Below are 25,277 nucleotides of genomic sequence, written 5' to 3' on the forward strand. Positions count from 1 at the left end.
TTCGATCGTTTACTTAAGTCATAAAATCCAGCAATTCCTACCAGACCTGGTCTGCATTAGTGTGAAGCAGAGATGCTGTAGTGTCATTTCAAAAGGTACGACCTAGGATTACAGAGCGATCACAGCAATACTGGCAGGTTAGTGGATGCTACTGTGCCAAACAGTGTGCAAGGGAGAAGCAAATTCTCTTCCTAGAGTAGCAGAAGCCAACATGCTTGGAGAAGAGGGTTAAACTGGGATTGAGTCTTGTGACTAAAGCACAGAAAATTAAATATCACGTCACTTAGCACAGTCTCTTCCAACTGGTTACTACAATCAGCCTTCGTTGGCATTACCCTTTAAGGGTAACGGTGTCTTACTGCCCATTGAAGCACGCTGACAGATCCTACTGTTACCGGGATTTCTGAGCCAGAGCAGCAGCCGGGGCCAGTCCCGCTCCTCGCTGGAGGCGTGCAGACCAGTTCAACAGCCAGAGACACGAGGCACAAAACCGACATTTTAATTTTTTAATTTATTTTTTTGTTTTTTTTGTTTGTATTGTTCTCGAGATGGCTACAACACCAGACGGAACAGCATGCGCTCAATTCTAACGCCTGCGCAGGGTCTCAGGTCTTGTCAATGTAAGATTCCCCAGGGAGTCGTTTCCAAATCTGTTGAGTAAAATAGTCAGCCCCGTCACTGCGACCTCGAGAGCCCTTCTCCTCTCCCCCTCACAGTAAAAAACCCAAATAAAACCAAATTAAAAAAAAAACAAACTAAAAAAAGAAAAAATATATATAATATATAACAGTCTATCCCAGGCGGATTCTCCTGCAGGAGGCTGACCGATCGATGGTTTCAGATTTAGCTAGGGGGGTGCGTAAGGAGGGCAGGGTGGGGTAAGTTTAAACTTCCAGAGGTCTGGAAGTGCGCTCCACAGGGGCGAACAGCAGGATCCCCACGGTGCTGCACGGGGGAACCAACTCCTCCTGATTGTTCTTTTAGAGGGGGCGGGGGGAGTGGAGGAAGCTCGGGGAGTTCCAGAAGTGGGCTAAAAACCTGGGTGCCTTCCCCCCTCCCAGTGCAGACAATTGGTTTTGCTAGGTGTGTATTTTTAATCCCCACGTTTTCCTTAAGTAAATTTTATTTTATTTTTCATTTCACAGAAAGTTTTCTACTTTGTTTTGTGTTTTTTTTTTGTTTTTTTTTTTTTTTGCTACCAGGCAAATTTTTTTTTTCCATTCTTGTTTCATTTCTCTCTTTTTTGTTTGTTTTTTTTATTTCTTTTTTTTTTTTTTTAAAGCAAGTCCATCAGGAAAGCAGCGTTCCCCCCACGATGCCGTAGGTCCGGCTGCAGCCATCTTTAGTCAGGTTGAGTTGCCCTCTCACTCACAAACAGTAACTTCACTGGCTTGTTCTGGCGGGGACGCGTCTCTTCAGGTTTGACGATTCACTCACTCTAGTGTGTAAGCCCTCGGCCACAATGAAGTTTGCTGATTGTGGGACATTCTTGGATTTGTTATTTCCTGTCTTCTAAATAAAAAGACATTCCTGGCGGGGGACAGAAAGCAGAGTCAGGATTTCCAGAGCAAGGCGATTTACGGCTACGAAGAGAGGCTCCCACCTGCCCCAAAGAGCTCACCACCTAGAGAGACCTTCTGGACTCCCGAGTGCCACAGGGTCCGGTTTACTGTCGGAAATACAGAGTAACTCCACAGAAGTCAGTGGAATTACACGGCTGCGACCGAGCCCAGAGGCTGAAAGTTGCACCGAAGACACTAAGCAAAGCTTTTATTGTTTTTAATTGAGTGTTGGTGAACAACAGTCCTGGAATGAGCTTCTCTAGCCACGTGGGCAGCAGCAATGCCCGAACCTGCCCCCTAGCCAACATGATTCTCTCCTGACCTGAAAGGCCCCCTCGAGGAGGATGGATTTAGAGCTTGGTCTATTTGCCGAGACCAAGGAGTGCTGCTGATTTGTCACCCATCCATTGGGAACTCCCACCGAGTTTCATACTGACAATCAAGCTGCCCTCAGATGCTCAAGACGAGTCATCCATCTGGGTTGAATCGGAACGCGCAGCCTCGATGTGAAAGACCCCATTATCCCAAGCTGTCACCGGCCCTTTACAGATGAAATAGCTGCTGAAGCTAACAACTGGGGGGTGCCAGCAGGTGAGGGCCAGTAGTGAGGGCAGCTCTAAGTCAGCAGTGCCACATTGCACACACCACCTCTGGCTAGAAACCCTGGCTTCCCACCAGCCAGCACTCTGAGGCCGAGCAGGGCTTTCACAGAGAGCCGTTCCCCTGCCTTCTGGGATAGCAAACAGCAAATGGCCTCAGGAGTCCATCACCCACAGGGTGCTGGATTATTTTGTCCATCAACCCCTGGCTGTGGGTTGGCTCCATAGCACATGCCAGAGAAACGCTCCAGAGATAGCTACTCCCTTTGGTTACATGTGCAACACCTGGTAGCCAGTGTCCGGGGATGGGCTTAGCGTGTGGGATCAGCGGGCTGGGACCTGGGTGCAGCACACAGATTGCATCTGAAGTTGAGGGTTTTTAGACATCGGCCACTGACCAGCCTTTCACCCCAGACATGGTCTAGGATGGATTCACTTCGATACATGGGCTTCAGGTGGTCTTTACCACAGTGACTCAGGATTCTCACAACCACCTCTTGGCATTTCTCAGAGTTACCGTTCTTATCACCCGCTGGCAACTAATGGGTTAATTTGTACTACAGGCCCCAACCCTGCCCTCCCTGAAGTCGGAGACAGCTCAACCAGCAGGGTGCCCTTGCTGGGAGTGTCCACCCAGACCTGGAGTGCAACCAGACGGCATCTACTAACCTGGAGACAGGCACAGAGTGGGCGCGCGAGCTATCGAAACAATCGGGTGAAGTCCCTCAGGGCCCAGCACACTTGTTTACATTCCTCAGCACTGAAAGACAAGGGCGGCTGTTAGGAGAAGGGAAGATCCAGGCCATCACCAGGGAAGGCTGAGTTGAAGCGGAAGCTGGGAGATGCTACAGAAGGTCAGGCCTGTGCAGGCCTCTCCTTCCCCCTGACACAGACAGCAGCAGTCCACGTCACAGCTGCTGATTTCCCACTTCAGCGACCTGGGGCCGAGCGTGAAGTTTACCGACCCTTCAGGGAAGTGTCTAAACACTCAGGGCTTCAGCGAGGACACACTGGGTGCGATCGTGTAGTCCCAGCACAGGACTGGGGGTCAGGGGCTCCCCGGCGCTGGCGTGAGTGGTTCAGTTTTCCTACGGGCAAAATAGGAACGCTGCCTCCCAAGAAGGGCTGGGAGGGCCAGGCTGCAGAGAGGAGAAAGCTAAGCAGGAAAACATCCAACCGAGAAGGGGCCTTGACAGAATCCCAGAACGACAAGGGCCTTGGCCCAGCTCTGGGCCTCTGACTTTCTGACTGATGGAGACACAAGGCTGGTGTTTCACAAGGCCATGAAAGAGCTGGAGGAACAGGCCAGGACGTGCTGAGGTGATCTGCCCCTTTACCGCTGGGGAGGAACACAACGCCCATGTGCAGGCCCGGGCAGAGCCAGCAGCCCATGCAAACTGGAGCTGCTGAGTCACAGGGCAGAGAAGACCGAGGTGAGTGTCTGAGGGCGATGTACAGACTTGTAAAAGCCCAGTGGTGAAGGAATCCCACAGCTCGTCCTGCTTCGGAGCAGGGCAGCCAGTCACCTAACTCCCTGCGGTTTCCCTCCTCTGTGTGATACTGCATGGACTCACGGGAGAGGAGGGAAAGCGATGGAAAAGGAGGGGACTCCAGACCCCAGCTGGGGCTTTCTGGCAGTCCTGATCACTCGGGACACAGACTGTGGCCTCGGTTTGCACAGAACTTTTATGGGCTTGGAAAGTCAAGAGCTGATTCTTCCCCCAGGAAACCCAGCTCAGATACGCTACACAGGCACTGGCGGAAGGACCCCCACTTGTGTACAGCCCGCCCACAGGATGAAGGGGAAATCACCAGAAATCAAAGGGTTAATGGGGGTCGCGGGGCTGGGAAGAGTCATGAAGCTTCCAGGGAACAAGCTCCCTCCAACTGCCAGTTATGTACCAACACTGCACAATTAAGCAGGGCTGAAGGGCACTAAGGAACCAGATGCTTGCAGCACATACAGCAACAGAATAGCCAGACACCAAGGTGAGGGGCACGTAAATCAGTTCTGGAGTGCAGTTGGTTTAGAACAGGAGGCAAAGAACAATATCCAACTGAACTCCTCTTCCTCACCTAGTCTGGGCAGCAGAATGGAACTGCCCAGTTTAAGAACATAAGAACGGCCTTTCTGGGTCAGCCCAATGGCCCATTTAGCCCAGTATCCTTCTTCCGACAGTGGCCAGTACAAGAGCTTCAGGGGGAGTGAACAGAATAGAGCAATTTTACAGAGATCCATCCATCTTCCCCTCCCAGCTTCTGGCAGTCGGATGCTTCGAGTCATCCAGAACATGGGGTTACATCCCTGACCACCGTAGCTAACAGCCACTGATGGACCTATCCTCCATGAACTTATGTAGTTCATTTTTGAACCCAGTTATACTGCTGGTCATCACACATCCCATGGCAATGAGTTCCACAGGTTAATTGTGTGTTGTGTGAAAAACTACTATTTCTTGTTTGCATTAAACCTGCTGCCTATTCATTTCATCGGGTGACCCCTAGTTTTTTTGTTTTGTTTTTATTGTGGGTGATGGTAAATAACTCCTCTATTCACCGTTCCTGCACCAGTCATGATTTTATAGACCCTCTATCATAACCCCCCCCCCAAATCATCTCTTTTCTAAGGTGAACAGTCCCCGGTTTTTTTGTCTCTCCTTGTATGGAAGCCGTTCCACACCCTCAGTCATCTGTGTTGCCCTTCTCTGAACTTTCTCCAGTTCCAATCAGACAGCGTGACCAGAACAGTATTCAAGGGGTGGGCGCACCATGGATTTATAGAATAGCATTCGGATATTTTCTGTCTTATTTTTCATTCCTTTCCTAATAATTCCTAACACTTTGTTTGCTTTCTTTGACTGCTGCTGTGTGTTGAGCTGAAGTTTTCAGAGAACTAGCCATGATCCCGCCAAGATCTCTTCCTTGAGTGGTAATAGCCAATTTAGAACCCGCCATTAGATACGTGTAGGTGGGACTATGTTTTCCCATGTGCATTATCAGTGTTGAATTTCATCTGTCAGTTTGTTGCCCAGTTTTGTGAGATTCCTTCCTAACTCATTGCAATCTGCTTTGTTCTTAACTATCTCGAGTAATTTTGTATCGCATGCAAGTTTTGCCACTTCACTGTTCGCTCCCTTTTCCAGATCATCAACGAATATGTTGAACAGCACAGGTCCCCGTACAGACCTCTGGGGGACCCCACTATTTCCCTCTCTCCATGGTGAAACCTGACCATTTATTCCTACCCTTTGTTTCCTATCTCTTAGCCTGTTACTGATCTAGGAGAGGACCTTCTCTTATCCCAGGATAACTTAAATTTCCTTAAGAGCCTTTGGTGAGGGGCCTTGTCAAAAGGTTTTCTAAAACAACAACATGTACACTATATCCCCTGGATCCCCCATATCCACATGATCATTGATTCCCTCAACAAATTTGAATAGTTTAGTGCTTGGGCAGGACGCTGGAGCTACCCAAATGTCTGAGAGCTGCAGGGGTCACAGACGCAATGAGTAAGCTCTCAAAGATGAGCAAGTCAAAGGGATACCAGGCCGTGGAACTGATCACTGACCCAAAGCATTCTCTTAAAACCAAGAGAAACTGTTGCCTATTCCAAATAATTGTCCTCGCTACCCAAATGGCAGAGCAGCATCTTCACTCAGTGCCTAGTAATCAGACACCTCCATTGCTTGAGATAACGGGAGCACCCAAGCAATCCACTTGCAGAGAGCTCTATCAGACATCAAGGCCAACATTTTCAAACATGGAGGCTCTCAAATCCCCATCTCAACACGGGACGTTATTTTCAGAGGGGCTGAGTAATCACAGCTCCCACTGAGTCAGCCTTTCGGAGAAGCCAAGTCACAGGCATCAATCCTTTTACAGTCACAGAATCCGGCGCCACCTGGGCCAAGACAGAGACTCCAGATTAAACAGTCAGTGCTTCGGTGTTCAGGACAACCACATGGACAATCTCCGTTGTAAGCGACAGAGACTGGATCAGTAGCTAGCTGACTGGCCAAGTGACTGGAATGGTGCAGCCTAGCTGTCAGAGCTCTGGAACAACTCAGGTCTAACCCTGGCAGCTGCAGGCTCCCTTGGTGACTTGTAAATGGAAGATCAGACTTTCCTCACAGGAGCGGGATGCGTGCATACGGGGCTAGATCAGTTATGAGTATTATTCCCGTTGGCTGATGCTTCGTGGTTTTGCTCATCTGTAAGAGCTTTTCCCCTCCTTGCCTAAGTGACCCAAAGTAGTGCAGGGGCTGACAGCAGGGGGCAGGTTGATTCTAAGTTTACATTTAATGCTTTGCATAACACAGGAGGATTTTAGATTGGCCCCTGGGTTTTACCAGCAGAGAGTCTGCAAGTATCGCAGAGCACTCTCAGCACAAGAACCACCATGGCGGATTCCTGAGGCACTGGCTTTGGCAGAGGTGCTAAATTCTCTGAGGGGGGCACTTCTGGCAGCCATTGTAGAACAATGCAGATGATCGCTGCATTTGGGGTCAGGAAGGAATTTTCCCCCCAGGTCAAATTGGCAGAGCCCCTGGGGGGTTTTCACCTTCCTCTGCAGCACCGGGCGCTTGTTGATTTCAGTTAAAGTATATAGTGGATTCACGGTAACTTGAAGCCTTTAAACCATGATGTGAGGACGTCAGTAGCTCAGCCAGAGGTTATGGGTCTATTACAGGAGGGGGAGGTTCTGTGGCCTGCGATGTGCAGGAGCTCAGACGAGATGACCACGATGGTCCCTTTTGACTTATTGACGATTGAGTGGACAGTCACATGGAACAGCCCAGTGCCTGGCCCTAGATAGGTGTGTGGGGGTGACTCGTGGTGTGAACACCTGTGTGAACCAGGGCACCCTGCCAACATGGAGTTCACTCACCTAGTCACCTCCTTGTGAAAGTCCGTAAGTTGTTTGTGCGTCACTTGGATGGCTCCCCCGGTTGTTTCCTTTGGTAAACCCTTCAGTGAATTCTCTAGCCAGCGACAAAATGTCTGGAGAGGGAGGAAGGAAAAAGTTAAACATTTTATTGCTGTAAAAAGAAATCTAGACCAAGTTCTGGTTCAGGTGCTGGCAGGCCCTGCATCTCCAGGCAGCGTTGCTAGTCAGCCTGCTAGGAAAGAGGGCCTATTTTTAAGTTTCATTTTTACGTGTTGTCTTTTTACGGCCGGAATGAATCATTCCAAGTGACTAATAAACCCTTCACGTGCCCAGATACTGCTCGGAATGATTCACAACCCAGCAGGGATAGACTCAACTCGGGTTGAGCAAGGATTGCGTTTCATTGCAGCGGCTATCAGCCCATGGGCACCTCAAGAGCGCAATCTTCCTGTGTTGGCTAAGAACTGAGAACCCACTTCTGAGGCAGGGTGGGGAGACAGGATCAGCAGCAAATCTTGAAGCAGGAAGGAGTGGGAACGAAGTAGAGAGAGGGACAAGCCAGCTAGCAAGAATCACAGAGCTAAAAGCACTGGCATTGGAGCACTTGAGGGAGGTGGTGTAGGGGGTGGGTGCTAATCTTTACCGCTGTAATTGAAGAGGAGACGCGATTTTTTTTTTTTTTATTCGGGCTGGTGAAATTGACCCTTGATGTTCTGACAGCTGCTAATCACTTGCCCCACCTTTTGTTCGATCCCATCCCCTGAATCCCCCGGGCAGGCCAGTTTCTCCCCGTGCCAACACCGGGCTCAAGGCAGTCCTGCATTAGACTTCTACTACATTTTCTTTCCAGGGGCTGCCTGGCCAACCGTACCGGCCTGTCGATCTGCATGATCTCCCAGAGCACCTCGGCTACGTCGGGCAGGGTGTAGGGCGGCAGGCAGAAGCAGCACGTGTGCAGCAGCTGGCTCACGAGCTGCTGGCCCAGCTGGTTCATCACTTGCCCGATCAGCTCCTTCCGCAGTTCGAAGTCCTCCTCGTGCTGCAGAGGGAAGAGGGGCCGCGTGAGCAGTGCCCAGCATGGTGGCCTAGGGCACATTTACACCTCTGCATCCCTTCCCACCTCCCAGCGTCATTTGCTCATCGAGGCCAAACTTGCTGCAGTGACCGACGTGCCGGACAAAATAGAAGATGAAAAGGCAGCACCCTGGGTTCCGGTGCTGCCAGCTGGTACCGAGCAACCTGGCATAGGCAGGGCATGAACACTGGCACCAACTGCCCCATTGCCCCAGCGAGCAACAACCGGCCTTTTGTTGCATGTGGCCTGAGTGAGAACCAGGAACCAGCCTCCCGGGGCAAGGGGCCAAGAGGAGAGACCAGGGCAGCGGCGGTTCACCCATAGGAAGGCCTTACAACGCATTTTCTCCAGCAGAGCGCTGCGTGAGCGACCCTGCTGGTCTGGTTAACCTGGGAACAGCACTGCAGGCTACGGCTCCCCACAGGCAGGTGGGAGTCCAAATCTCACCTGGCTTTGAATGGCTCATCTGTCAGCTGCAATTCCAAGAGCAACACAGATAAATGCAACAAGCAAAGCAACACCCAAACCAGCCAGCCTCTCTCTCAGGTGGGGGGAAAGCTCAGCTTCCCCGAGCTGACTGGGCAGAGCCGTATGTGACCCCACCACTAGGAGAAGAAACGCTGGGAATCACTCACGTCATTGGCCACCCCGGTGTGAACAAGGTCACGAAGGAATTTCATGACGCTGCAGTTTGCATCCCGATGGTCCAGGGTGGTGGAGGCGATGGCCCACTGCAGGATGGGAATGATCACCTGGCTGCGGAGCAAGGTGATTGGGCTGCGCTGGATGAACCTGGGCAGGGCAGAGAGAGATCGGGGGCGATCAGTGAGGTGTGAGCTAGAAGGCAGTTTCGCTTGGCAGGCTGGTTTGGACAGACGCCCCAAGGACACAGCAGCATTGGGGTTCAGAGGGACGTTCCCTTCCCTCCAGCGCTAGTCACAGCAAGACCCTGGGACCTCCAGCTCCCACCGCCCTCATGATTCACAGGCCAGCCCCAGAAGGCAACTTCCTGACTGCAAGCTGTACTGCACTGCCCCCTGCTGGAGAATAAGTTATCCTCAATGCCGGACGGCTGGAACTCGAGAAACCAGGGAAGCAGGAAAGTCCCGACCACTTCCAAATCCAAGGTCACCTTGTGCTGCAGCCAAAGCACCTACGGCAGCTACCGAGGCACCTGGGCTGGCGGGGGACTCTGGAGGATGTGCATGTGCCGCGAGGGTGGCTTTCTTGTGACGGTTATTGACGAGCCTCGATTTGTGGGTGCAGTGGGCAGGCCGTTCTGATAGGATTGTGAACATTAACCTAAGGGTACCGGGGTGGGGCGGTGTTTGCCATTGCCATTTGTACAGCTTATAAATCCAAAGGAACAGGCGGAGTTAAAAAGATGGAAGCTCCCTATGCCTGGGAAGCAATAAGCACTCAGCCGCCCATTGCGTAAGGAGCAGAACCGGCCAGTGGTAAGGGAGCAATCCCGTATTTAGGCGGAGCGGTTACCTGGTGGCTAGCCGGAAGAGGTCGTCCACGGTGTCTGGGTGGTTCTGAAGGCCATTCTGCTGCTCGAGGAGCTGGAAAGTAGGCAAGCACAGTGCCTAGGAGAAGGGGTAAGGGGACCGGTTAATTAAATTAACGTACTCCATGATCCCTAGCGATGGCATGAGACAGAGTTTGTCCTCAGGGTGTAGGCAGAGAAAGGAGGGAAGAGGAGACAAGGGGGCAGAGGGAAGAAGAGGGAGGGGGCGTGCTCACTTTGCAACATGCAGGCTTTTCGGATTACAATGGGGCACTGTTGCGGGGGTGTCTGGTGGTTTACAAAAGTCTGAGCTCCTAGATCCAAGTGGAAGCAAAACCGGCGGAGGCAGAGCACCTGGTCGCTTAACTCTCTCCCCATTTTCCTGGTCTCCCTGAACCATTCAGACTCACCCGCGCAGCCAGCAGCGATACCGCCCACACGCTTACAAATCACCTTGCATTTATGGGGTTCAAATCACTTTACAAACATTAACTTAGCCTCAGTGCCCTGGGGAGGCAGGAATCAGTCTCCCCGTTTTAGAGACAGGAAACCTGTCCAAGGCCAAACAGTTCTGGGACAAACCCAGGTGTCCTGACTCCAGCTGTGGGGCCTAAGCCATAGGACGGTCCCTTCCATGCCCATACACAAGCAGTGCACTAGCTGGGAGGAGCAGTGAGAGTTCAGTGATGGGGATCCATGAGCGGCCGGGGTCCCGACAAACCAGTGAGGCGTAGCTGGCGGAGGCCTGGCTTCTTGGCCACTCGCTAGCCAGCAAGTGCCAGAGATGCAGTCCCTCAGCCAGCGTCAGAAGCTTCACAGGAGCCCTAATGCCAGCTCTGCCGTGGACACTCACTGGGTGACTGGCCAAGCCTGTACCTCGCTTTACTCTTCTGCACAATGGAGACAGCCAGGCTTAACGTCCAGCCAGTGCTGGGAACGCGGAATGCCCCAAGCACGCAGATGCTGTGTCTGAGCCAGTCACAGCTTGGGCAGTGCCTAGATCAGGGAGCGAGTTGCTCTTTTAGAAGGAACGTTATGGGTTCAGAAGAATGATCAGTTCCTTATCCCCTTCCTCCCACCGCCCCCCACTGGGTATTTTGATTTCCTGCGCTGGATCCACAGTTTATTTACCAGCACAGGGGGCCCGAGCTGGGAACACAGCGGAAGGACGTTTTTCTCCCATTCTGCCAGCACCACTACAGCAGCATCAAAGAATTTCAGGTGGGGCAGGGGCTGGTTTGGTTTTCACTGACCGGGCATTTGGCACAGCGCAGCAATCCCTGCCACTGGCACTAACCACTGCATTTAAACGAAGTGTTCCACTTTTTGGCTGTTTACACAGCTGCCATCTGCGCGGGAGACGTGCCCCACATCAGGTAAGGACCACTGTGAACATCAGGCAAAGGTCATACAGGAGCGCCCTGGGGAAAGCCACAGCAAGCTCGGTCCAACGTACTCCTCTGTACCGAGGGATGCAGCTGCGCCAGCTGCTGAACGGGGGCGAGTCCCAAGGGCAGCCCAGCGGAAATATTATCTAGAACATCTGAGCGACTTAGGAGCTGAAGACCCGTTTTCAAAAGTGACACTTGGCAGATGAAGTCCCATCGGCTTTCAGTGAGAAAAGCACCGAGGGGAAAAAAGGCGTCAAAAAGCTGAAGCCTAGAGGGATGGCAGGGAGCGGGTACCGTTTACACACATAACTGGACGTGCCCTCAGGACACTTACCTGCAGCATGTCCAGCAGCCCCTGCCGGCAGCCTTCCTCCATCCCGTACTCGTCCACCAGGATGCTGCCGAGGTACAGGAAGCAGGAGTGCTGGTGCGCCTGGTAAACATTCACCATCTGCCAAGGACACAGCAAACTTACTCCAGCTCACGCTCCCCTCCAAGACATGCAGCCGCCGTCAGCTGGCCCCAGCCAGGAGCTCGACTGAGCAGATGCATTTCTTACCATCGGGAAGCCCATGGCCTGGCCAGGTTTCCAGTCCCCAGTGGCAATTCGCTTGCAGTTCGGGGAAATTCTCCCCTGCAAAGGGCGAGCTTGGCCCAATTCCCCAAGGCTTGCAGCCCGGGCTCTGCCTGAGGCATTGCTCTGATGTACCTCAGCTCAGGTTCGTACAGCTTTCTGAAAACCTGAAGGGCCAAGCGCTAGCTAAAGGATCCCCTTGTTGCCTCAAGTGCTATGGGGGCCCAGCCAAGCTGGAACTGTCCCCACTGCCTCACGCTAGTCAGAACTCCTTATGCCGGAGATGCTGCGTGCAATGGACCAGTCTCCGACCTGACAGCAGCCTATCCCTGGGGCCTCAATGGAAGGTAGCTGCCTGGGCCCATTCCCGCACTTAGCTGTCCCTGGAGAGCGGGGGCTTCCAGTCCAACCGCTGTTGACAACCAACAATTGCCCAGAAGTAGGGCTGGTTTTCCATGTCATTAGAGCAGCTGCATGTGTACTCATGAAGCTAGCACGGCTTCCTCTTATCTCGCATCTGGCTTCAGTATTTATAAAACATTAACGATGAGAGTCTCCACCAGCTCAGAGTTACCTGTTCACCTTGACTTGTTTACAGGTATTCCAAGTGTCACACAGACTTTTAACCGTCCCAGACCTCCCAGCCTCGTGGGGGCTGTAAATCTCACCCACAAGCTCAGCCAGCTGACCAGTTGTGAGATTTCGCTTTCTGTGCGCACCGATTCAAGACACCCCAACCGGATGAGACGCTCCTCCGCCAAGTGTATCCCCCAGGCGCGCTCACCTGCGTGACCAGCGGCTGTAGCAGGGCCGCAGACCCTTTGCCTACACAGCGGACAGCGAAGCGCAAGCACCGGCAGCAGCGTTCCACAATGCGGTTATCGGCACGATGTTTGTTCAGGGTCTCCGACAGGACTGGCCAGATCTGAGCAAGGACAACAAGGAGGGTTCAAAGTAATCAGGAGGGACCCCACAACCACCCCACTGACTACAACACTCTGCGTCCCTACAGTCCCCGAACTACTGGCAAGACACACCCTCAGGTACACAACCCAACTGCCAGGCAACCGAAGCTGTGGGCACCTCCTGAATGGAATCCTTCCCGCATATCCAGTGACCGGGGCTCTCACACAGCCATGGATCTCAAAGCACTTGACAGAGAAGGGGCTAGAACGTTTTGCTCAAGGTTTTCCTTAATTCCTCTATTTACCAAGGAAAGGAGTGAAAGCAACTAGGATACAAGCCCGTTGAATCTTCATGCCCAATTTCCCCCTCTCAGCAGTTCTACAGCAGCCTCTCCTCTCTGATTACAGGGAACAGCCAGCAGTGACTGTACTTGGGGCTCATTCCTGTTCACCAGCCCAAAGCCAAAGCTGCACCTGGGGAGACCAGATCTGCCCCTGAGCATTCAGTGACAGGGACACCCCAATACCTGGCTAGACTCGTACGGAGAAGGATGGCCCCAGGCCTGGCACCGATGTTCACTTACTTCCTGTATGACTTTTTGGCACGGATGGGTCTGGCCATTTTCTACAATGGGGTTGGTATGCCTGGGAAAAGCAATAAAAGGGTCAAGCGCCTTTTTAAACACGAGCTATTCTGTGTTAATTCAGTGCTGGTAAAACACACCCGGGTGACAGCCCTGACCACCGAGGGCCTCCATTCCCCCCCCCCGCCCCCAGCACACGTACTGCATAAAACACAAACAGAATACGCTTCCCACATCTGGAGATGAGACCTGGGAGTGGGGGAGTGGAATTTAATCTCTTTAGCCTCTCTAACGAGAGGACAGACAAGAGGGTCACCTTGGGGGCTGGTTCTGGGACTGCAGACCCATTGCGTACAGGACTCCAGCACATTTCCCAGCCAGAAGGAGTCACTGCTGATAAGGCTGTACTTTATTGCCTGGTTTCCGGTTCAAGGCAGGGCATTACACACAGTAACTATGGCATGAGGTACACAGGAGCCCACCTGGCCCTCTCCACAGCAGAGAAAGTTACTTACCTTATAGTAACCAGAAGGCCTTCGAGATGTATGATCCCTATCTGTAGTCCATTGTGCGTACGTATGTGCTCCACGTGCTCAGAGACGGAGAATTCTTGAAAGCAGCTTCTATTGGTCCATGCAGGTGCCATTGTCTCCTCATTCCTCCAGCTGAGGAGATACAGGGCGGGGCGGCCTGACCGCCTTTCCAGTTCCTTCTCTGCAGCTAATTCAAGACTGCTCAGAAGCAGAGGGGAAGGATGGGGGGTAGACTACAGATAGGGACCACACATCTCAAAGAACCTCCAGTGACCCAAACGCAGCGGTTCTCAAACTTTTGTACTGGTGACCCCTTTCACGCCTCTGAATGCGACCCCCCCCCGATAAATTAAAAACACTTTTTTATATATTTAACACCATTATAAATACTGGAGGCAAAATGGGGTTTGGGGCAGAGGTTGGCAGCTCGCGACCCCCCCATGTAATAACCTCTGACTCCCTGAGGGGTCCCGACCCCCAGTTTGAGAACCTCTGCTCTAAGGTAAGTAACTTTCTCTTCTTTAAGTGCTGGTCCCGATCTGTATTCCACTGGCAGCGACTGACCAGCAGGACTCAAGGTAGATGGGGGGCACGCGGATGCAGGCAGTAGAGCTGTTTCAGGGACTGCTGTCCCCAAGCAGGCGTCAGTGGAGGAGTCCTGCACTGAGCATGTCTTGGGAGCGTGCGGAAGGAACTCCATGCAGCTGCTTTGCAAACGTCAAGCAGAGGCACTTCTTGAAGCGATGCCATTGACGTGGCTTGCGCTCTTGTCGAGTGCACCTCACCCCAGGTGGGGGAGGAAGATTCGATAGCCGAGAGAGTAAGATACAGCCAGAGATCCATTTGAAGATCCTCAGAAGATACAGCTTGACCTGGGACTCTTCCCGCTACAGCAATAAACAGCCTGGGAGATTTTGTGACTGGCTTTGTCCTTGTGCAGGTAAAAAGACAAGCTTGTTGACGGGATTGAGTCTTCTCTCTTCTTCAGATGTGAGGTGTTTTGGAAGAGACATAGTTAAGTGGCATAACTGGTTCAGGTGAAACGAACTGCTTTGGGGGGTGAGTTTAGAAAGTAAAACACAATGAAATGGTCTCTATGGAACACGGTGTAAGGTGGATTCACCATCAGTGCTCCGAGCTCACCCACCTTCCTGGCTGAGGTGACGGCTACCAGGAATGCAACTTTCATGGGAAGGACAGACATGGAAGATGTCTGTAGGGGCTCAAAAGGAGGCTTAGTGAGGACTCAAAGAACAGAGTTTAAGTCCCATTGAGGAACAGGTTTCCTTACTGGCGGAAAGGTTTGGATTACACCCTTCCAGAATCTGGTAGTAAGTGGGTGAGTGAAAATTGAGCAACCAGTGGAAGGTGGGTGGTACGCCCTGATTGCTGCCAGGTGGACCCATAAAGAATTGATGGGAAAAGACCTGCTGTGTTGAGGGAAAGAAGATAGTCCAGAATATGGGGAATACCCGGAGCTTCTGGGCATTAAGTTTTTGTTGCACCCAGATAAAGAAATGCTTCTATTTGCTATGCACCGTTTTCTAGTGGAATCTTTTCACTGTTGGTAAGGATTGTTTGCCCGGCTTCTGAGCATGAACGTTCTAGAGTTTGTGCCCATCCAAAAACTATGCTCTGAGATGGGAGTGCTTAGGGGTTGGGGTGCTTGATTCTGCCCTTCTCCTGGGGCAGATCAGAAAGGGCCAAATGATGACATGTGTAGGAGACTGAGGAACCACAACTGTCTGAGCCAGTTGGAACTGATCATAGAATCATAGAATCATAGAATATCAGGGTTGGAAGGGACCCCAGAAGGTCATCTAGTCCAACCCCCTGCTCAAAGCAGGACCAAGTCCCAGTTAAATCATCCTAGCCAGGGCTTTGTCAAGCCTGACCTTAAAAACCTCTAAGGAAGGAGATTCTACCACCTCCCTAGGTAACGCATTCCAGTGTTTCACCACCCTCTTAGTGAAAAAGTTTTTCCTAATATCCAATCTAAACCTCCCCCATTGCAACTTGAGACCATTACTCCTCGTTCTGTCATCTGCTACCATTGAGAACAGTCTAGAGCCATCCTCTTTGAAACCCCCTTTCAGGTAGTTGAAAGCAGCTATCAAATCCCCCCTCATTCTTCTCTTCTGCAGACTAAACAATCCCAGCTCCCTCAGCCTCTCCTCGTAAGTCATGTGCTCTAGACCCCTAATCATCTTTGTTGCCCTTCGCTGTACTCTTTCCAATTTATCCACATCCTTCTTGTAGTGTGGGGCCCAAAACTGGACACAGTACTCCAGATGAGGCCTCACCAGTGTCGAATAGAGGGGAACGATCACGTCCCTCGATCTGCTCGCTATGCCCCTACTTATACATCCCAAAATGCCATTGGCCTTCTTGGCAACAAGGGCACACTGCTGACTCATATCCAGCTTCTCGTCCACTGTCACCCCTAGGTCCTTTTCCGCAGAACTGCTGCCGAGCCATTCGGTCCCTAGTCTGTAGCGGTGCATTGGATTCTTCCATCCTAAGTGCAGGACCCTGCACTTATCCTTATTGAACCTCATTAGATTTCTTTTGGCCCAATCTTCCAATTTGTCTAGGTCCTTCTGTATCCTATCCCTCCCCTCCAGCGTATCTACCACTCCTCCCAGTTTAGTATCATCCGCAAATTTGCTGAGAGTGCAATCCACACCATCCTCCAGATCATTTATGATCATTTATGATGAGAGTGTCTTGTCCAGACTAATGTTCTGTAAGACCCGATGTGGGAGTGGTAAGGGAGGGAAGGCAGAATTCAGCTGGCCTGAGCACAGCAAGGAGAGCGCTGCCCTGAGAGCAATGCCCTAGGCCTCATCTGGAGCAGTGCGTGTTGCACTTTGTCAGAGGCAAAGAGACCTCTTGTGGAGGTTCCCCATCGAGCAAAACTACTGTTTACCACGGAGGCATGGTTGATAGCAAAGTGTCTGCTGAAGGAGTCCACCAGCAAATTTTGATTTCCTGGACAGTGAACTGCTGACAGGGTGATATCATTGCTGATGTACCAATTTCACAGAGTGACCACTTCGGCACACAGGTGAATGGATCCCACTCCTCCCTGCTTGTTGATGTAAAAGACGGTCATCATGTTGCCTGACACTACGAGGACTCAGGGACCTGAATGAATGTGAGAAAGGGTTGGGCTGCTCTCAAGTTCCAGAATATCGCTGTGCATCCTGGTGTCTCAGGATGTCCAAATGCCTGGCGCTGTCTGGCTGTCCATGTGAGCTCCCCAGCTTAAAAGGGAGGCATTTATAGTGACTGTCTTGTCTGGTGAGGGAGGAAGGAAGGGAATGCCCATACATGCCTGGTGGGGATACTTCCACCACAGTGGAGATGATGTTGCTTTGGTGGGAAGAGTTCCTATGGCGTTCATGGACTGTTGGTTTGGGGAGTACGCTGTTCTGAGCTATGGCTGCAGGCAATGAAGATGGAGTCTGGCAAATGGTGTGATAATCACAGATGAAGCCATGTGCCCCGGATGGAAAGACATTCTGATTGGTATTTGAGGATGGTTCACGACCTGATCTATGAGGTCCTTCATCGCTTGGAATCTGTACACTGGCAGATAAACCCTTGCTAGGACTGACTTTAGGGAAGCTCAGATGAAGTCTACAGTTTGCATTGCAGTGACGACAGACTTTTCTGAGTTCATGCCGACCCCTAGGGAAGACAGGAGTTAGAGCACTCATGAAGTCGACTCATAAGCTTCTTGACATGTCTTGGCAATGAGACAGAGATAGGGGAAGATGGCGAAGCTGTGACATCTCATATAGGCTGCTATTACCAAAAAGAACTGCCAGAGACCCTAAAGGCAGTAGCAAGACCGAATGGGAGTGCTCGGTGTTGAAAATGGTCAGGGGCCACCATGACCTTAAGACAATATCCGATTGGGGTGAATGACCACGTGAAACTACGTGCCCTTCATATCGAGAGCTGTAAACCACATGCCCTTTTCCAGGGATGGGATCACAGATGCCAGTGTGACCATGCAAAATTTCAGTCTGTGAATAGAAGTGGCTGAGATGACAGAGACTGAGGATAGGTCTCCAGCCCCCCTTCTTTTTGGGTATCCCGAAAGCATGAAGCCATGATTCACAGTGCTGCCACCTACTGCTAATTGAGCAGTGGGCCTGGCAACGAACGTGCCTTCCTCAACGAGACACCATAATAGAGCTCCATCTTGTTGTGGAAGCTTGTCCAAGTCCATGAATTTGGAATAGTTCAGGTAATCATACTTTGGCAACAGTACTTGGTAACTGGCTGTTCTGAACTGAAGGCTAATAGAAAGGAAGACCTTCCTTCCCAATAAAATCAATGCATTTACCCTCTGTATTGACAGGAGTAGGTCTAGGATGCTGCTGTCTAGATATCTCCATGGCAGTCTGGACAACCAAAGAGTTGGGCGCAGGATGAGAAAAGAAATTCCACCCCTTTGGCTGGGACAATATGGTTTTTTTCTGCCCTCTTAGGAAGGGGTGAAAGTGACTGAGGTATGCTAGACTGTTCTAGCTCATTCATTAACAGGAAGTGCTATTCAGCTGGATCCAGATGTTTGGAGAACATCCAGGAAGTTTATGTTGAGGATCCTAAACTTCCTCCCGGGAGATCTGTAGCTCCTCTGTAACCTTACACAACAATTCCTGGACTTGCTTGCGATCATCGCTGGAGGGATGGGTATCAGAGTGACTGCTTCATCCAGAGATAAGGACAGTCTCCACTGGTACCACCGGATTCTACTCATAAACTTGCTCATCCATGGGGCCAGAGGAAGCTCTGGCTGTCCTCTCACAGAGGAGGGAAGGACTGACTCCCTCATGGATCATGTCGATTCTGGAAGATGGTCCAGGTCCCTGGGACTCCAGAACAGACAGTAGGAGGGGTCAAAAGGGGGGGTTGTGGAGGTCCCCATGGCATGGGGTACCAATGGTTCTGAGGTAGGTAATGAGATAGGCATTGGTTCCAGACTGGTCTGGGTCCCTTGTCTGGGAAGGTGTGCCCTGGAGGAAGTGATGTCAGTTCCTTGGGTGATTCAGTCTCCCAAGAAAAAATAATGCCAATTCTGAATCCATTGGCCAAACCGACAGTTCCGCTGGAGGAAAACTACGCCTGGACAATGGAATGGGAGACAGACTCCTCCGACAAACTACATTTTCCGGTGCAGTCAACACCTCCCTTATGAGGGAAGGACCTTATGGTGATGGAGACTGGAGAACAGGGAGACCAAAAATGTCAGATGTAGAGCAAGATTCTGTTCGCCCCAGAATATGAGGTGGTTCATCTGCCTGAACCAATGGAGCCGGAGGAGTTAGTTTGTGCCACAGTCGGGCGAGGCAGTACTGTTGGTGGTTGAGACTCTCTATGGTTGCCTTTTGCCAGTGCCACAGGCACTGTTGCCAGCACAGTGGTCTGGTGCCAATGGAGCCCTGGGTTTGTGGCCCTTTTTGTCATGCCCCCGAGCCGGCTCATGGCACAGGCTGAGCAGAAAGACTTGCTTGACTTAAGCAGGGTTGTATCTGGTGCTTTGAAGTGGATTTAGAGGAGAATTTGCTCTCATGCTTATGAGAGCAATCCCGGCCCACCCGACAAGACCCCTGCTGGGAGTCTGTAGGAGTTCATTCCCTCGCTCCTAAGTCTGACTTCACGGCAGGAGATGCACTCCTTGCTGAGTCAGGCCAATGTATGGGGTGTCCCCCAGCTGGGGCCTGACTGCAGCCTCATGACCTTCTCCATTGAAGTGCTTCTTCAGAGGAAGTTTCCGCTCCTCACAGGTACGACTGAGGAAAGAGCGGCAAATAGTAAACCTTGCTTCAACGTGAGCTTCCCCCGAGGATACTAAGACATGTATGCCTGTGACAATGGACGCAGCTCAGTGAATGGTGGGACTTTCCATTTCCCACTCGGCTGGACAAAGACACTCCCTCTGAACTACATCTTTATATCCTGATACAAACAAGTTAGTGACTGTCCCTCTGACAAAGTTAGTTACTGCCCCGACGTGGCTAGTTATCACCCATCACCTTGTACATGTTGGTTTAAATAAAAAATGTTTATTACGTACTATTATGCTGACCTTATCTTTTAGGAAGGGTCAGTGTGTTCCTGTTATCCTCGGGGAATGTTTTTGAATCATCCTTGATATCAGGCTGTGTTTGCGTGAGCACTCTGTGTGTAGTACTTCGTAGGAATGTGAATTTCTGCAATATCAGCCCTGTTCTTGCCAGATTCTGTGAACAGGTCCTGCCTCATACCAGGCCTATGATACAAGGGCGTATGTCTCAGGCTCTCTTCCTACTACAAGAAGGAACTGGAGAGGTGGTTGGTCTGTTTTGCCCTTTATTTCCTGGGTTGAAGGCACCGGACAGCGAGGGCACATGTGCAGACCAATGGACACTGCTTTCAGGAACTCTGACAGCAGGCGCCTGGATACATGCATACCCACAGTGGAATAACACAGGGTGAGCACACTTGAAGAAGAATGTATCGTTTTACAGATCTTTGTAAATGAGAACCTCTGGCTGGTTCAGGGATTTTAAGTTGATCTAGAGAGATGAGTAGGCCCCACCCAGCCCGCAGCAGGATAGTCTTATTCAGGAGCTACCAACAAAGCCTGCATTAGTCCCCACCTCTCTTACCTAAATATGACAGCCAGTCGATCTAGGGGCACAGTGGGGTCTGAAGACAGGCCATTGCTCGGCTCCTGAGACAGCAGCTGGAGAAATAAGCAAAATTAGCTGAGATTTCAGTGACCATAAGAAGCTCCATTCTGAATGGCCGTTGTCCCGAGAACACAAAGTAAACTGTGCCTCTTTCACCCTCACAAGCAATGTTCATGTCTCAGATTCCCCATGTTCTGGCCAATGCAGAGCAGAAGACTCTTCTGTTCCTAGACAGAGGCAGCAGGCTGGAAGTGGGGAGTATCGCGCTATGAGCCTAAAGGGAGAGATGTGGGACTAGGGCTTGTCAAAAGATTTGAGTGGTGACTAGTCTCGGCTGCACAAGATGGGAAATTCCTGCTACCTACGGCTTTTCCATGGGGCATTCAGAGTTTACTTGACAGGGATTTCAGGCAGAATGCCAAAGGAGAGCCCTACCAGGAGGAGACAAACTGATCAGCTGGTGAGCGCGCCTCACAAGTTACTCACATCAAACTGTACACCACACTTAACTCAGCTTCCACAACAGAGAGGGAGCCATTCAGCCCACCTGGCTCCAAAATGGCAGGTCCTTTTAGGAACGACATATGGGAGTATCCCATGCAATCTTACTTAGCTGCCCCTCCCTCACTTCCCAGCCCTTTCCACTTTTTATCTTCCTTCAGCCAAGACTACAAATGAAAAGGCATCGTGGGCTACTTATACTTCAGGGACGGGTAAGTGGCCCGTGACCACCATCATCTACACTGTAAGGGTACAGTCCATAGAGACTATAGATTTCAGCATGCAACGATCCATCTTGATCACAGCAGAGGCAGTTCAAATTGAGATGAAGCACTGCATGCTGGGAGATATGACAAGAGGAGACTAGTTCCATACTGAAGCTGCAATCGGCTACATTTCATGCAAATTGGATACAGCCCTTGGGCTACAAGCAAATTGGCTCATGTATTTGCAACACTTTCAAGCGTTCTGCAAATCTGGTTCTTACAACAATTTAAGCTACCATGCTCCTCTCTGAATCAGATCCTCAGCTGGTGTCAGTCTGTGTAGCTGCACTGACTTCAGCGAGCTACAGCAGCGTATGCCAGCGGAAGTTATGATGCTGTATTTTCAGATCTTGCTTCATCTTGTTGCCTTTCCCACGTTATTTCCCCATTCTCAGAACAGTAAGTTGCTCAGTGCTATGGCACTTGTAGAACACTGCAGCCACAGTGGAAGTTTTCTACTGAGCAACACAGAAAATTCCTACTACAGACTGGCATAACCAATCCAGCTGCAGAACAAGGCAAAAGTTCTGCAACTGCGGTTCCCCGAAGTACCTTTTTCAATGCCATCACCTGAACGGCGCACAGTTCGCTGAGGCACTCTGCTATCTTTTCCAAGGGTAGCCGGGCAAGAACTAATGCTGTCCCTGGAATGCAAGAGGAAAAGAATTCAGGAAGAAGGTCAAGTGGAAGTTTAGTCAGTTTCAGACATTAAATAAACAAGTTTCCCCATGGACATGGATCCGGCTGCTGCAGATCAACTGAAAATCTCCCTACACACAGCAGGGAAAAACATCTAATATCATCCACATGTCCTCACTGGACATGAAGTTATTACCCCTCAGATAAAACACATTCCTCTGAATATACCACAACTTGGCATTGCTGCTTCATTTTGATCAGACGCTGAAATGGATGTGTGGGATGGAAGACAAAAGATGCTGGCGTGCTGGAGTAAGAGAAGAACCTAGATGAACGAAAAATCTAGCAACCCCACTCAAATCACACCTGTGACCTGAAAAGAAAAGCATGATGCACCACTGAGCTTAGAATAGGCACAAAACATTTCTGTCAGCATTCATACCATGCCTATTAGTGTAGCATATAAACCCCTTTCTGAAATAGCATGTCATTATGTAGCAAAAGCTCTTTATATTTCAGCATAATTGCAATAATCCTGGAAAATTACACACTTCTGGGGGATGAAAAAAAAAGTAAAAGCTTATACTACAGCATTTTAGGGGTCTTACAGTCGGTACACAATCAAAGAACACTTGCATTGCCCCGTCACTGCCTATTGCTTAAGGGCCAGTGGTAACAACAGTATCTTACTTAAAATATACTCAGAGCACAAACATAAAATGCTATGCAAAATTTGTTAATGCAACATAAAGGGTGCAGTCAGGCACTAGTCAGGAAATGCACAAGTTAAGGTTGCAACAGCAGCAGTCGTTCTAGCCAAGTGTCACCCAGTGCAAGTTTCCTGGCATGTGTTTTACAACGTAAATTGGAAATTGCATATTAAACCAGAAAACATGGACAGCGTTACCTCTCTGACATGGCCAGTACGATACTGCTGAGGGAACCTTCATTTTGCCTTTTCCTAACCATGTAATTCAACGTTCTGGTATCAAAATTCATGAGTATTTAAACTCCCTCAATGCAATGTGTTGGTTTTTTTTTGTTTTTTTTTAAAAGAAAACAAAAACCCTCCAGGCAGTGCAAGTGCTAGGATTGCCTGAAAAAGTTAGATGCAAGGTCCTGCAATTCTTTAACACAAGTCACATTACAGATGCACAAGCAATTAAACAGCTAACGACATACATTGATAAGCAAGTACAGTAAAAGCTATGTTATCCAACACTTTACCAACTGGAAAGCACTATAAACTGGCATTTCTGATCTTATTGAAAGTCCGGTTTATAGTACAGTTGGTGTGGAGCCGGCAGGCGGCTCTGCTTGCTCACGCTGCCCTGCCCCAAGCGCTGGCCCCACAGCTCCAACTGGCCAGGAATCGCAGCCAATGGAAGCTGCGGGGGAGGTGCCTGTGGATGGAGGCAGCACACAGAACTGCCTAGCCAAGCCTCCACTTGCAGGCACCACCAAGAGCTCCCACTGGCCGTGGTTCCTGGCAAATGGGAGCTCCGGAGCCAGCGCTAGGGGCGGGGCGAGTGCACAGAGCCACCTAGCCATGCCTCTGCATAGGAGCTGCAGGGACTTGTCGCTGCTTCCGGGGAGCCACCTGAGGTGAGCGCCGCCCGGATCCGGCACCCTGAATCCCCTCCCATGCCCCAACCCTCTGCCCCAAGCTTTCCTGCACCCACACTCCCTCCCAGAGCCCACGCCCCTCATCCCTCTCACGCCCCAACCCTGAGCCCCTTCCCAACACCCAAACTCCCTCCCTCTTAGTTAACCGGAATTTTTTACCCACTGGCACCCTCTATTCCCCCAACATGCTGGATAACAAAGCTTTTACTGTACTTCTGAAAGACAGCTTGCTGCTTAAAGACCTTAATGCAAGTTGATGGCTATTGACATACATTGAAGAATGAACATTAAGAACTGCACGAGTGCAAATCAGTCCATCTCCAGAAGTACAAAAACTTCTGTTTTCCACTGTGCATGAGCAGAAGCCAGTTTCCATGAACTCAGAACTATTATCAGACCAACTTCAAATTCGATCCCATTGGTACTTAAGAACATTTTCATGCTACATTTCAATGTTCTACCAGAGTCGCTGAATGAAGTGTGGCAGTAGGTTTTAAAGCAGAAAACCTGTATTTTTCTACTTCTTCAGAGCTAAGTATAACTGAAAAAATTCTGATCCAACTTTCTTTAAAAAAAAAAAACAAACAAACAAAACAAACAAAATCACCTTTGGGCCAAGAATAGGCATGGAAAATTCTGGCCCAAAAGTGATCTGGTGAGAACTCACTGTGATCTGAGAATGTCAACTGAAGTGTGATACTGGGGGCTGTAATACACCCCTTGGTGACCCTCACAATATCGAGTGCACGTCTGCACTAAGCAGTGAGTCCCGACAGCGGTGTCTGGGCATGTGAGGAAATACCTTTCAGGAGTCCCACGGCAGCCTCTGGAGACAGCATGAAGGAGTCAAGGGAGCGGGCGATCTCCAGCAGGCCGTTAAAGTGCTGAGCCATGTGGTCCCGGCATACCGAGCAGATATTGTGAATCGCTTTGGCAGCAGCAGAAGCCAGTGACTTTTCGCAGAGACCTTTCATCAAGTAACCCAGCACAGGGTCTGTGAAGAGAAGAAACCCGCAAGAAGACACGGGATTATACAGAGGACTCCTGCTACTTCATTTTCTGCCTCATTCTAAGGGGCACGCTGGTTCATCTGTCCCGCACTGACCTCGGAGAGGTCACACTTCCCAGAGGGAAGCCAGCTGAAGTGCAGAGACTGAGTTGGTGTCAATGGCTAGACTCACCCAGGAACTGAGGGTTTCTGTCCACGACTTCACTCATTTCTCCCACCAGCTCGATGCTGGTGTAGCGGACAGCAGTGTGCACGGATTCGGGGAGGCGCACCACCCCCTCCAGCACCTCCACCAGCGTTGGGTTGTTCTCCCTGGGGACAGAGGACAGTGGTTAATCAGTATCTGGCGCAGTCAGTCCTACTCCCAAGCAAGAAACCGACAGTTCCATCGATTCTGCTATTGGAAGGCTGAAAGTACCAGCTAGATCAAGGAACCATGCGGCGCTACCCTGAGGAGCCTGGATAGAGAGTCTGACCCACCGCCCAGCGGGGGCCCGGTATCTTTAACAATAATTGTAACAATATTCAGCACTTAAACGCTATTCAGTCCAAGCTTTACACTGGGGAACCAGAGCCAGGGGAGAGGACCACCAAGCTCCAGAATACTAGTGGCAAGAAAGAGCAGCAAGCTGAAGAAGAGTGAATGAGAAGAGCCATTTGGTAAGAACCAGGGTTATGGGGCAAGACAGGGAGGAAAACACTCAGCAAGGAATTCAACGGGCATTCCTGATTAACCCCGAGTGGCACTTGCACTCAGATCATTGTAGGGCTCCTACTTGGACAGCACACAGGACCCTTCCATCGCCACCCACTCCACTGGACACAAAGAGCATCTTTAAGATACAAGGAATCCAACTCATTAGCCCTAGACATCATCTGTTTTATCCTGCCCTGTTCCATCAGCTATGCCCTGAACTAGGGGAAGT

General features: G+C 50.7%; 1 protein-coding gene across 2 annotated transcripts in view; it reads right to left on the minus strand.

The window, feature by feature from the left end:
• Window positions 1-492: 492 nt before the first annotated feature.
• TNPO3 (transportin 3) overlaps window positions 493-25,277 on the minus strand; it is an 85,714-nt gene continuing 60,929 nt past the window's right edge. For both annotated transcript variants that reach the window (XM_038395182.2, XM_043499726.1), the window contains exons 11-23: window positions 24,524-24,663; window positions 24,145-24,336; window positions 21,630-21,721; window positions 20,287-20,363; window positions 13,089-13,149; window positions 12,384-12,524; window positions 11,360-11,476; window positions 9,619-9,713; window positions 8,760-8,916; window positions 7,921-8,088; window positions 7,050-7,162; window positions 2,831-2,921; window positions 493-1,530 (exon numbers count right to left, since the gene is read on the minus strand). In XM_038395182.2, the coding sequence (XP_038251110.1) occupies window positions 2,861-2,921; window positions 7,050-7,162; window positions 7,921-8,088; window positions 8,760-8,916; window positions 9,619-9,713; window positions 11,360-11,476; window positions 12,384-12,524; window positions 13,089-13,149; window positions 20,287-20,363; window positions 21,630-21,721; window positions 24,145-24,336; window positions 24,524-24,663 (1,414 nt within the window). In that variant the 3' untranslated portion in view covers window positions 493-1,530; window positions 2,831-2,860. The remainder of the gene's footprint in view (window positions 1,531-2,830; window positions 2,922-7,049; window positions 7,163-7,920; window positions 8,089-8,759; window positions 8,917-9,618; window positions 9,714-11,359; window positions 11,477-12,383; window positions 12,525-13,088; window positions 13,150-20,286; window positions 20,364-21,629; window positions 21,722-24,144; window positions 24,337-24,523; window positions 24,664-25,277) is intronic.

This window comes from Dermochelys coriacea, chromosome 1, assembly GCF_009764565.3.
Source record: "Dermochelys coriacea isolate rDerCor1 chromosome 1, rDerCor1.pri.v4, whole genome shotgun sequence".
NCBI lineage: Eukaryota > Metazoa > Chordata > Testudines > Dermochelyidae > Dermochelys > Dermochelys coriacea.